The sequence below is a fragment of the Lissotriton helveticus genome, chromosome 6 (genome assembly GCF_964261635.1).
Source record: "Lissotriton helveticus chromosome 6, aLisHel1.1, whole genome shotgun sequence".
Classification (NCBI taxonomy): domain Eukaryota; kingdom Metazoa; phylum Chordata; class Amphibia; order Caudata; family Salamandridae; genus Lissotriton; species Lissotriton helveticus.
Window position 1 is genome coordinate 85,557,728 of NC_136067.1, and position 13,686 is coordinate 85,571,413.

The 13,686-nt window shown below is 49.4% G+C and overlaps 1 protein-coding gene across 1 annotated transcript in view; it reads right to left on the reverse strand.

The window, feature by feature from the left end:
- Window positions 1–13,686, reverse strand: part of LOC144762256 (calpain-1 catalytic subunit-like) — an 879,063-nt gene that overhangs the window by 511,758 nt on the left and 353,619 nt on the right. The window contains exon 3 of the mRNA XM_078647399.1: window positions 12,357–12,475. Coding sequence (XP_078503525.1) covers window positions 12,357–12,475 — 119 coding nt within the window. The remainder of the gene's footprint in view (window positions 1–12,356; window positions 12,476–13,686) is intronic.

A 13,686-nucleotide genomic window follows, 5' to 3' on the forward strand; every position in this document is an offset into this window, starting at 1 on the left:
CCACCTGAAGCTAAACCCTCAGAAAACCAATTTCCTGCTGATTACGCCCCAGACAAGCAAATCAAATATAGTAGAATGGACCAACCTAATCACGGCTCTAAAGTGTATTCTGAAGATTGTTGACTCTACTTAATTTTAGGGAATTATTCTGGACAAAAATCTGAACATGTTAGCACATATCAACACGATGGTAAAAAATGCCCGTTTCCACGCTCAACAGCCCGACTGAAAGCTTGTCTTAATGCAGCCACAAGACTAATATCTGGATCCCAAAAATGTGCCCATATCTCCCCTCATTTGAAGTCACTCATCTGGTTGCCCTTCGAAGCAAGAATTCAATTCAAGTTGGCATGCATCACTCACAAAGCGATACATTACAAAACACCAGGTTTTCCTAGCCCAGAAACTCACTCTATCAGGAGGGGGCCGGTTTTCCAAGAGCCACGCAGACCTTCCACTGAAACTGGCTCGCTTTTGTAACAAAAGAACTTATGACCGAGCTTTCTCCTGGGCAGCTCCTAGAATCTGGAGCGCTCTCCCACCTAACATTAGAAGAATCCCATCCATCGCGGCATTCAAAAAGGAAGCAAAATCATTCTATATGAGGAAATATCTCCCTTAATTTTCAACAGTCTAGCTATTGTCTACGGACCTGTCATGACTGTTGTAATGCTACCTCTCGTCGTTCATTAACCAACCCTATGTGGGTTTGTAAAGATGTATTATAAGCTTAATGTTTAGTTCTATTCTTGGTACAATAACTGATGACTTGGAAACATAAATGGTTTCGTTTTTGGAAATGCAATTGTAAAGCGCTCTGATCGCGCTATAGAAAACACCAAATAAATAAATAAATTAAACAGTACATTTCATAATCATTGAGTAGTTCAGTCACTGTCAGTTTGTTCTTACTAGTGTCAAAGTCATGGATCCGATATAGTGTCTCCTCCTTTTTCCGGTTGCTGAAATGAAAGGTGCAGCGAAAGTCCAGTGTGGTCTGTGAAATAATCTTATGGTTATTTTGAAGCCATTCTTAACACTATACTGTTTTCCAGTTATGCCGTGAGAGTCCTGTAAGGTTTGGTGAGGGCGCTAGGCCCTCATAACGCTAGTCATGAAATCAGACACAGACACCATGTTGGGGGATAGGCAATGGGCCATGAGCACGTGCGCTCAGCCCCTTTATTGGCCAGGGTCATGTGCTCTATGACGCCTGGTGGTGGGTGGGTGTTAGGTGTATTGTTACAGCAGGAACTCAGACACTAGACCGTGTCTTACGTCAGTACATCCCTCCCAACCTTAGTTAATAAAATTACACTAACTAAAGTTCAACCTGTGGGAAATAATACAGTTCACACAAAACCCATAATTCAATCACGACGACTCCCACATAGTCTTCTTTACTGCTGGTCACTTCAATTGCTGGCAATGGCGTCTTTTCTTGCCTTGGCAGACTTGCAGCTTGTAAGTGGGCTGTACAGTCTATTTCGCTTTGCTTCACATCCTGTGAACGTGTAGAAGTACCTATAGCCGGTCCCAAGTGTGTTGCTTTCCGCTGGACCGTCCTGTACAAAGTACTTGGTTCAAACTGGTGTCTGTCCTTGACGGGATCTTCAGTTGCAGGTTATCCCTCTCACGGATACCCCTCTCTCGTGGGTGTCCCCTCTCACTGGACGACCCGGAGGCCTTTCTGCCAGGCTTCCACTGGACCGGTGGACATGCCGCCTTGCCTCTTCAACATGTTGAAGGACGTCGCTACGGGTCCTCTGCTCCGTGTCCAAGTTCCACCTGAAAGGGTGCTGTTGGCGCTGGTTCCGTCTTGTGCGACCTTCGGTCTTCCAGGATCTTCAGCGCGAGCTGCAACAGTCCGTCTCTCGTTGGGGACCCGCTGCCACCGGTGTCCCTGAGGCCTCTACCCCTGGATTTCCGCGGCCCTTGTGTCCGTTCTATCCCAGAGGTGGGTGTTGCCAACAGACCGGCCTGCTCGCTTCCGTCATTCCTGGATGACTGTCGGGTTCGCACGTGGATGCTTGCTTCCAGTGATGTTACGTGTGTCCCGGTCGTGCGTGTGGACTGTTGTCTACCTCTCACGTTCTCCTCGGTGTTTCCCCTTCTTGTGTGTCGTAGTGTCTTGGTCCACACTCTTTGTTCTACTCCATTCTCCTATCTTCCTGTCGTCGCGTTTCTCAGACCTCTTCTCCTTTTCCTTCTCTTTGGTGGTGGCAGACGTGCCACTCAGACCTCTTCTCCTTTCTTCTTCTCTTGGTGGTGGCAGATGTGCCACTTAGACATCTTCTTCCTTTTCGCAACACGGTCTGGTCACCTTGCTGTCTTCCTCTTCCTGGCCAGACTTCTCCAGGCAGCGTGCACTCCGCCTGCTTCCATCCGGTCTTGTCCTGGTTCACGGACACTGTCTCTTCACATCTGTGACTGGACCGGGCGTTGCGATCTCATCTCTTACTTTAGACGTTACATGTTGACTTGGTTGTTGAAGTTCGCTAGTCGCTGGTCGTGGATTGTGTCTTGGTGTTCGAACTTCTTGGACCTCTGGCCGGTCCACTCTGCCGATGCTGGCAGGCTATCTTTGGTCCTCTTGCGGGATATTTGCTGTGTTGTGGTTTGTTGACCCTTGCTTCGGTCACCTCCTTTCGCGACCTCCGGTGAGTCGGCTTTTGGTGCGGCCATCTGGCTGGCCGGCTTCTTGGGTGCGTTACGTGTGTGACCATCCGGGTTCTTCGTGCGACCGTCTGAGGGGTCGACTTCATGGGTGACCAGCGGGGTGGTCTTCTGCGTGAGTCCTCACTCTTTGCTGACTTCGGTCTGTTCGCTCCGTTCCGGTGCTGTAGCGTTGGCGCGCTTTTGTCCGCGCTCTTCTTGTGCTTCTTTGGGTGCGGAGGGTTACGTCACCGCTCCGAGCTTCTTCGTGTTCAGGTTGTCCCGTTACCTCACGGGGTGTGCTTGCTTTCGTTCTGGGATCCTGGAGCAGTGTCGGCGGTCGGCGCGCTTCCTCACTGTGTCGCACTTGCCTGGTGGGGAGTCTCGTGGTGGTGCTCCTTCCTCTTCCTGCGGTGTAGCGACAACCTGTGGCCATCAGGTGCCGCTCCGCTGTCGTTGGTCGGTCTCCGTTTAGCTCAGTGCTTCCAGTGGTCTGTGCTACTGCTCCGTCGTCCTTCTTCTGGTCACTGTGGGAGTTTCTTCACTCCTTGCACCGTCCTGCGCATCACAGTGCTGTGCTAGGCTGGGTATCTGTGTACAGTCCTTCAGTCTTCGTGTGAGGCTATTCTCTGGCCCCATGCAGATGGTGTCCCTGTGTGGAGGCGCTGCCCTCCTGGCGCGTTCCTTGGGTTGCTGTGTGGCAGCTGTTATTTCCTTGGCTGCTTTGAATCTGTGGTTGTGGCACTTGGTTTGTCCAATGCTTGTATATACTGTCTCAGTGACTTGGTCAGTATTGCTGTTACTGCACAGCTAATGCATGTTGTTGGGTGCATTTTCACCATCCGGCCACTAGGTGGCAGTGCTGGGTTAGTTTATAGCCGATCACGGCCGTTTTCCTTGTCTCTGGAACCTCGTTTGGTCCCGTTGTGTTTATTGTTCTGTTGTTTATTTTATTTTTTCGCCCGAGGAGGGCGACCTTGTGGCAGAGGAATGGAGGGCAGCTGTAGCGTGGCAGGTGCTGCCTTCACTGCAAAGCCTGATGCCCCCGAGCTGCTGACACCTCCGTGCTCCGTTGAATGCTGTCCGCAATGCATTCACACCACCAGAGGTTTCTTCCTCTCCCCCCGTAAGCGTTTCTGCTATCTGTGTATTCGAGGCTTTGTGAGGAGGGAGGAAGAGGAAAGCTTGTTCCCTTCTTGTTCTGCTGCTATTCAGGAGGAGGGGGACTGGCTCCCTAGCACGTTTGCCGTCTGGACCGACCGCATGCAGTCTTTTCAGCCCCAGGCTGCAGGCCTCATCACACTCAGGCTGCGCAGGGCGGGCTAACGCCGCTTCTACCTGCTGCTGGCGGCTCGTGGTGTGTGTGTCGCGGCTCTCGGAGGCTGCATGGGGGGAACTTGTGTCGATCGCGGGTGGGCTCCGCTTAGTCCCTCGGTGCCCGGCAGCTATTCACTCGCTGCAGGCGCTTCTCCGGGGACTATTCACCCCGCTGCCTCCATTCGCACACGCGGCGGGGACAGGGGACGCTTCGGGCAGGCCGCGGGTAGGCTCCGCTGGTCCTGCTTCATATCAAGTTCATTTTCTGCCGCAGCTCACCTGGCCAGGCGGCATCACTATGCGGGTGGGCTCCGCTTAACTTCATGGGGGGGGGTCGCGTCTGGCTCGCGCAACCCTTGCAGGCACCCCACAGCGTCCTGGCTCACCTCAGGCCCACGGGCCTCTTCAATATCTACGTCCGTGGCGGGTGGGCTCCGCTGGCTTTCCTCGGGTCCGGCCACCGGTGCGGCCGGCGCAGGTGGGCACTGCCCGGTCTGCTGCTCCAGCGCTGGGGCTCACTTTCGGCCGGCAGGCCTGTTCTACCACGCAGGTGGGCTCTGCGGTAGTCGCCTCTCAGCGCAGCCGACTCGGGTGGGCACCGGTCAGTCTGCTTATCGTCCGGTAGACGTGAGGTGCGGGGTGAGCTCCCGGTCACCTCGTGTGGCATCCAGGCCCGGGGCACGGCACACGCCCCGCGGGCCTCACTGCAGGCCGGCGCCGATCCTGTGGGGGATGGGGGGGGGGGGGCGCGTGATGTCGCCTCTCAGCTCTCTCCTCTTCTCCCACAATGTTTTCCTTTCAGCTGGCACGCATGGCATTGCGTTACCGCCTCGTCGCCATTGTAAGGTTTGGTGAGGGTGCTAGGCCCTCATAACGCTAGTCATGAAATCAGACACAGACACCATGTTGGGGGATAGGCAATGGGCCATGAGCACGTGCGCTCAGCCCCTTTATTGGCCAGGGTCATGTGCTCTATGACGCCTGGTGGTGGGTGGGTGTTAGGTGTATTGTTACAGCAGGAACTCAGACACTAGACCGTGTCTTACGTCAGTACAAGTCAAGTCCCACTTCGACGGCAGGGAATGATTCAGGTATGTATGAAAATCCAATCTCATCTATTTATTTGCCTTTAAGGAGGTTAGGGGACATCTTCAAAAATAGTAATATGTGCTAGGACCAGTGAAATCCACCTGTAAATGGGGCCCACCACTTCCCTTTAACATAGCTGTTCTATAGAGAACAACACAAACATTTTTTGACACATTTATTTCAGATAGTCAATTGTGATTGGTTCACACTTGGTTACCCAACTCGTTTCTTAAAAGACGTCTCCTTTTCTGCCCGTGTAGATTGAATTTGTGATTTCTATTCTTAGTAAGTCACCTTTATTGAATGCATTGAACTAATTTAGCTCTTAGAAGAAACTATGCATTTTTCCAGCCTATAAAACCACAGGCAGGAGGACATTTTAATAATTTGTTCTGTATGGTACTTCTTACCACACTTAGGGGCCGATTATGATGGCGGACGGACCTGGGTCCAGGTCCGCCACCATAGAGTAGGGGGGGGGAACGCCTGCATGGGCAGCGGCGTTCCCCCCGTGAAGATTAGGATGTGACGGCCAGGGTGGCGGTCACATCCTCAATCCTTAACATTGCGGCGGGTGCAGCTTCAAGCTGCACCCACCGCAATGTTAAAAATGCATACTTTGCATTTGTATGCAGAAAGCGGCAGGCACCGCGCGGTGCCTGCCGATCTCTGCATACAAATGCAGGGGGGTACCATAGGTACCCCCCATGTGCACCCCCCACCCCCCCTTCACCTAGGGGGCCCGCAACGGGCCCCCGCAGTGAAGTTCCACATGCTTTTCCACGGCGGAAAATCCGCCGCGGAAAAGCATGTTTCTAAGCATTTCCTAATATGGTGGACGGTGTCTGAGAGACACCGCCACCATATTAGAGCTTTTCCGCCGCGGGACCGCGGCGGAAAAGCTGCGTACGGACTTCCCGAACCTCCTGCCATCCTAATCTGGCGGGGGGTCTTGTGAATCACCGCAGCGGTGAATCCGCATCCTCGGGGCCGGCGGTGGCTTCCGCCGGCCCCGAGGATGTTGATTCACCGCAATCATAATAGGCCCCTTAATCCATTTAGAAGCCGTGAAAATGATATCTGTATCTATTACTCAATTTAATCATTGTCAATTCACCAACCATGAAATAATGAAATGCCAAGCCTACTTTGTTGGGATTAAAACCCAGTGCATGTTTTATCATTGAGAATACAATTCACTCAATTACCCTGCCAATGTTACCCCAGTGAATAAAAATCAGATTGGGATTGGAATGCCTAGGCTGAAATCAAGGCTTCTCGCACTATGCCAAATAGTGTGATCCTGCCAGTTCTCACCATAGCCAATTCATCTTAGCTCTCTTCAGATCAACAACAAGAAGACAAAAATTTTGGCGGTGCGTCCAGGAAGGGGAAAGAAGCTGGTTTGGGTCCTGAACCGGGAAAGCATAGCTGAATCTAGCTGCCACAAGTATCTTGGCGTTTTTTTTTAACAACAACGGAAGATATAAAATCCACCTTGAAGAACAAAAAAAGAAGGGAGCAGCACTAGCTTTCGCAATCAGCACTCTACACAAAAAGCTACTTGGCCCAACATTTGCACCAACAATACAGGTCGCGCGGGCCAAAATCATTCCAACATTAACCTATGGTAGTGAGGTGTTAAAAGGATTGGACAGTGGAAATTTGGATAAAATCATCGCAAAAATTTATAGAATAGTGTTCAAGCTACCAAACCAAACATCACCGGCGCAAATCAGGCTGGAACTGGGTATCTGTAATCAATCCTTGGCCAGAGCCATGAGCTTTTTAATGTGCTGCCACAAATTGAGGTCATCGAAGGAAGGCAGCCTAGGCCAACACCTATTGGCCAGTCTTAATAAGAACCTATGGCGAGCAGGACATGACTATTGGGAAAAAGGGCTAAGAACCCTAGGCTTGAACGACCTTTGGAATCTGCAAGTAAGCCAAAATGAATTCAAACGACTAGCAAAAATAAGCGCTAAAAAACTCTCTTTAGTGGAAGACAAGGCTCGGCTAGCAAAAAGAAGTCACGGCTGGATGACCTTGCAATCCTATGTCCAGCTGATTCCACAGTCGTACCTAACCTTAACATTTACTGCTCGTACAAAACTAAGCTTCTTAAAATTAAGAATGGGACTCATCAACTTGTCGTGTCACTTGCCAAAATGGAAAGTGACCGCCCGGACTCGTTCCTGACCGGTTGCTCCCTCCTCGCTCCTCTCCCATTGCTGCTGCCTGCCCTTGGTGAACTTCGCACCCCTAACTGGACACTACGGTATCGCCTGCGCTTTGTAATATTAGCGTATTGATATTTTAGAAGCTGATAAACATAACGTAGGCTCCGCATTGTAATTGTATTGTTATCATAGCGCATGGAATTGTAGCGCCGCCCGCCCTGCTTTGTGCACAGTGCATTGTGTACGCGACTTTGTGTGTTTACTTTTACCAGCAACTGCAAGTAGTTCGATTGCACTCTCGGTGCCACAGGCGATTTGCTGCCCCTACCTCGCCTCCCCTTTGACCTCCATTTTGTTCTGTCTTGTTGTTCCCAGGCACGCCCCTCCTCCCCGCTACCGCCTCCCAGCTGCTGACCCTCCCACGCTCCGCCCCCTCCACCATCCATTAAATGCCAGATGTCCCAACGCGCAGCGTCCACGCGCTGCGGCCGCGCCGAAGGTGCGCCAAAGGTAAGCCCATCTACGCCCGTCCGCGCCTGGACCGCGCCCAGCGCCCGTCCCCCTGCTCTATGCCGCCCCCAACCCCCCAGAGTAACTTATGATGCCGCTACTCTCCTCGCCCTCAACCCCGGACGCACCCCACTTTGCTGCGAAGCTACCCCAGGACGTACCCACGGCCCATTCACCTGCCTCTCCTGCAAATTCAACTGCTTCAGGACCCTCACCAAACACACTTCCTCCACGCACAGCTCCGAACCCAACGACTTGAAATGCATCCTACTGAACACCCGCTCGGTCCACAGACATGCAACCGAACTCTGGGACCTAATCGACACTGCGTCACCTGACATAGCCTTCCTTACTGAAACATGGATGAATGCTTCTTCTGCCCCCGACATCGCCATAGCCATACCGGACACTTACAAGATCATTCGAAAAGACCGCACCGATCAAACTGGAGGAGGCATCGCCATCGTCCATAGAAACACCATCAAAATTACATCCAGCTCTGACGACAATCTTGCAACCGCCGAACACCTCCACTTTCAGATCCACACCGACCCCAGGACCACACTTAGAGGAACCCTCATTTACAGGCCCCCAGGCACCCGATCTCAATTCAGCGACGACATCACTGACTTCGTCAGCCCGCACGCCCTCGCCTCCGAGAACTACATTCTTCTAGGAGACCTCAACTACCACCTTGACAACATTCTCGACAACAACACCACCACCTTTCTGGACAACCTGTCCAATCTCGGACTCAAACAACTTGTTGACACCCCCACTCACATAGCCGGACACACGCTTGACCCTATCTTCACCTCCAGCAAGCACATCTCCTTCGATCACACTACAGCTCTCCACTGGACGGATCACAGCTGTGTTCACTTCAGCTACAAAACAACCCTGACCCACAACCGTCCACAACCCATTCCCCGAAGAAAATGGAACAAAATCACCACCGACCAACTCCTCACATCACTCAGCCAAAACACTCCCACCCTAGCAACGGACCCAGACCTAGCGGCCACCAACCTCAGGCATTGGATTACCCACAGTGCGGACGAACTAGCACCCCTGAAAAAACACCAGTCGAAATCATCCAGCAAAAAAGCTCCCTGGTTCAATGACGACCTTAAAAAATCCAAGAAGACATGCCGCACCCTGGAGAAGAATTGGAGAAAAGAACCAACCTCAGACAACATGGCCTCCCTCAAGACAGCAACCCGCAAACACCACCAACTGATTCGCTCCGCCAAGAAATCAGCATTAAAGGACCGTCTCGACAACAATTCTCATAACAGCAAGGAACTCTTCAACATCGTCAAAGAATTCACCAACCCCCCCGCAGCATCCAACGACATCACTAACTCCCAAGACCTCTGCGATGCGCTATCCTCCTTCTTCTACAACAAAATTGCCGACATCCACAACAGCTTCAAGAATACTCCCAATGACCAACTCACAACACCCCCTTCAGATCCCACCCCTCCAACTAACTACCTCAACTCCTGGAACCCTATCACCATTGAAGACACCATTCGCCTCATGAACTCAATCCACTCTGGCTCACCTTCTGACCCCTGTCCCCACTACATCTTCAACAAAGCTGACTCCATCATCGCTCCCCAACTCCGCGATGTCATCAACTGCTCCTTCAACTCCGCCACCTTTCCAGAAATATGGAAACACGCCGAACTCAGCGCCCTTCTGAAAAAACCAACAGCAGACCCCTCAGAACTGAAAAACTACCGACCCATTTCCCTCCTCCCTTTCCCGGCCAAAGTCATCGAGAAAGCCGTCAATAGCCAACTTGCAGCCTTCCTTGAATCCAACAACTCCCTAGATCCCTCACAGAACGGCTTTCGAGCCAAACACAGCACCGAAACCGCCCTCATTGCGGCGACCGACGACATCCGAACACTCCTGGACAACGGTGAAACAGTGGCCCTCATTCTACTCGACCTCTCCGCCGCCTTCGACACGGTCTGTCACAACACCCTCATACAACGCCTCAACAACATCGGCATACAAGGAAAAGCCTTGGACTGGATCATCTCGTTCCTAGACGGGAGAACCCAGAGAGTCCGACTCCCCCCTTTCTACTCAGAGCCCACCGAAGTCATCTGCGGCGTACCTCAAGGCTCCTCACTCAGTCCCACCCTCTTCAACGTCTACATGAGTCCCCTCGCCTCCATCGCACGTCAACACAATCTCAACATCATCTCCTACGCCGACGATACCCAGCTAATCCTTTCCCTCACCAAAGACCCCAACACCGCCAAAAACAACCTTCACAAAGGTATGAAAGAAGTAGCCGAATGGATGAAACAGAGCCGCTTAAAACTCAACTCTGACAAAACGGAGGTGCTCATCCTAGGATCCTCCCCCTCAGCTTGGGACGACTCCTGGTGGCCTTCCGCTTTGGGATCTGCGCCCACACCCACAGACCATGCACGTAACCTTGGCTTCATTCTAGACTCCTCCCTCTCAATGTCCAGACAAGTCAACGCCGTATCGTCCTCCTGCTTCAACGTCCTCCGCATTCTCAAAAAGATCTTCCGCTGGATCCCCCTTGAAACAAGAAAGACTGTTACCCATGCACTGGTCACGAGTCGACTGGACTATGGCAACACACTCTACGCCGGAATTACAACAAAATTGCAGAAAAAGCTCCAGCGCATCCAAAACGCATCAGCGAGACTCATATTAGACATCCCGCGCCGAGAGCACATCTCCGGTCACTTAAAAAACCTCCACTGGCTTCCCGTCAACAAAAGAATTACCTTTCGCCTTCTTACCCACGCACACAAGGCCCTCTATAAGCTAGGACCCGAATGCCTCAACACCCGACTGTCCTTCTACAATCCCATCCGCCAACTAAGATCATCCAATCAAGCCCTCGCCGCAGTCCCGCGCATCCGAAAAACCACCATGGGTGGCAGATCCTTCTCCTTCCTGGCTGCCAAGACCTGGAACTCACTCCCCACCCACCTCCGCCTTACTCAGAATCACATCTCCTTCAGAAAAGAACTGAAAACATGGCTATTCGATAAACAGTAAACCCCTCCCTCCAGCGCCTTGAGACCCTCTGGGTGAGTAGTGCGCTTTATAAATGCATGAACTTGAACTTGAAAAGAGTCAACGGCCACGAACCCTGTCGACCTTGTGGGAAACACAAAGAAGACATCATACACATCCTATGCCTCTGCCCAAACCTGTTGCACGAAAGACGTTCCCTCTTAAGGAAACTTTGGAACAAAAATATGGTTAGATCATGCAGGGCAGCAGTTCTGGCATGCTTTGATCCTCGGAACACCGACCTAAACTGTGCCCTGGTCAGGTTTTTGGATCAAGCAGAAAAAAGAGTTCGTGATGTGATCGATCCAAGTGACCTTCCATCAGCATAATATTGCTACTTTTATTTACACTGGACTGGAATTCGCACTCCATTTTTTACATATGTACACTTTTAAATATTTTTTATCTTTTGTAACTTACAAAGGTTTTTTAAATCAAGCAATAAAGTTTGTTGAAATCTTAGCTCTATACATAGTTTAATAGAATGTTAGATTGCTTCATACAATTGACAATTTGTAGAAACTTTACTAAAAATGTACCAATAATGCATACAAAAATGTATCTGTCTTTTCGCTTGTGCCTGGCGAAGTTATCTAGGCCTTCTGTCACAAATGAAAAATGTATGTTTAAGAATTGGTTTTAATAAATCTCACTAAAAAAAGGAAATCTAATATAGCTTTACAGCTTTACACAAGGTTAAGCCTTGATGGTTGCATGCAGTTGTTTGCATCAGACACATAAACCACTCAGCTATTTTAACAAGATTGTCATTTTGACCTTTAGGTTACACAAACATCTCTGCAATAAACTTACATTAACTCATTGAACTATCTTCCTGGAATAAAAACCTGTGCCTGCGAGCCACATGTAGCGTACTGAAGCTAGTACATTAACAGTCTGAGCTATTTTATGTATTTTAGCCCATTTTCCAGGCAATTAGACTGTAAAATGAATGTTTGACCCAATTGTCTTTCTTGGGTAAACCCCCTACCCGCATGACCCCGTGCCTCCAAAGTCCCTTTGGGAATTTCAGCCTAAGTAAGTAGCTGAAAATACTCTAGATTATAGCCTTTTTGGACAAAGGTTGAAACGTGTGCTGGGAAATGCACTATTTGACCCCATAAACATAACAAATAAAAATCTCTGGGGGAGAACCTCCCTCCTCTCGAGAGCACCTAGGGAGAATCAGACTTGCTCACAATTTTGAGTCCACAATAAACACACTTTACCTTAACTTAAGGCAAAAGCTAACAACTTAAAATTACTAGAGGGGCGACTGCCCAGAGGGTGTGATTGATAACTATTTGCTGCAGGGCTTCAATGATAGCCCTGAGAATGGAACAACTAAATGAGTTCCTCGGTAGCTCATTCCACACAGCAGGGGTGTACATAGTGGTCCAGCTCACATCGAGTGCTGATGGAGCGGCCGCATCGGATAATGTTTCAAATCCCTTTGGCCAAGATGTACAGTAAGTTGGGTGTTAGCACCTTCTTCCTTGGCCCACAATGCTCTGCTCTCAAACACTGTACCTGGAAGTGGAAGATTCCAGCATAGCCATCATGGAATACCTGCCCATGAGTGACCACTCGATGCAAAAGGTCTTCATTGAGGGTGAGACATCCCATGGCAGCCAGCAACCAGCAATCACCTATGACACAAGTGGAAATGTACATGAGAAGATGTGAAGAGAGGAAGGGCAGGTGTTGAAAGTTGAGGCATGATATTCGACATTAGCGATTAAGCCCACAAACCTTTTTCAAAGGACAATGTTGTTTTTTTATTATGAGGATGCCACATTTCTCACTAGGTGGATGCATTATACTATACATATATAAAGGTTAGCATTAGTGAGGTAAATTCTTAAAAAAGATCACTATTGTTGACCTAGTACTTTTTTGCTAATTGAATTGATGGATGTAAAAAATATGTTTTATATATATATATATATATATATATATATATATATATATATATATATATATATATCCAAGAAAAGTTTTGGCATTCAAGCTGAGGTGGCCTCTGTCAGCGGCGGGCCATGGACAGGGTCGCCACTCCCTACAAACCAAACACACACGTTCACGTTTATCCAAAGAACGAAGTCCAGGCCAGCATAAGTGTTCAAAACCGGATTTATTCCAGAGCCTTCGAGTCGAGTGAAGGCTCTGGAATAAATCCGGTTTTGAACACTTATGCTGGCCTGGACTTCGTTCTTTGGATAAACGTGAACGTGTGTGTTTGATATATATATATATATATATATATATATATATATATATATATATATATATATATATATATATATGTGTGTGTGTGTGTGTTTTATTCAGGCAAACTGTCAGTGGATCCTCTAATATGTGGACTGCCACAAAGACCACTGGTTCTGTTTCTTTCACTTTTTGTATAAACGAGCACATTACCTTGCAGAAGCTTCAATAACAGGTCCTGAAGAAGGCTGCTACATCTCTGATAAAGATAATAAGATGAAACATGTCAACCTACCATTGACCTTGAAGCAGCTTGAATTCCCTCTTGTTCTAGCTTGGCTTTTATTCCTGTCCCAGAGATGCCCTAATAAAGTATTTTGCGTACCTTGGAGCTAGTTTTAATTTTCACTCTTTTTTTGCTTTGCACTCCTCATCACACTTCAGCTCATCTAAGATATTTATGATACCTCTCTCTAAAACATCTATGAGCTCCTCCCTCTCTGAGAGGGGTTTGTAGTCCGCACTGTGACTAAGTTTCATAGTGCGAGGAGGTTACCCTATGATGAAGCATGCCACCGTAAAAGGGACACTCAACCATCACTATGCCTAGTATGTCCTGTCGTAGACCTAAGGTTTTTTTTGTTGTGGTTAC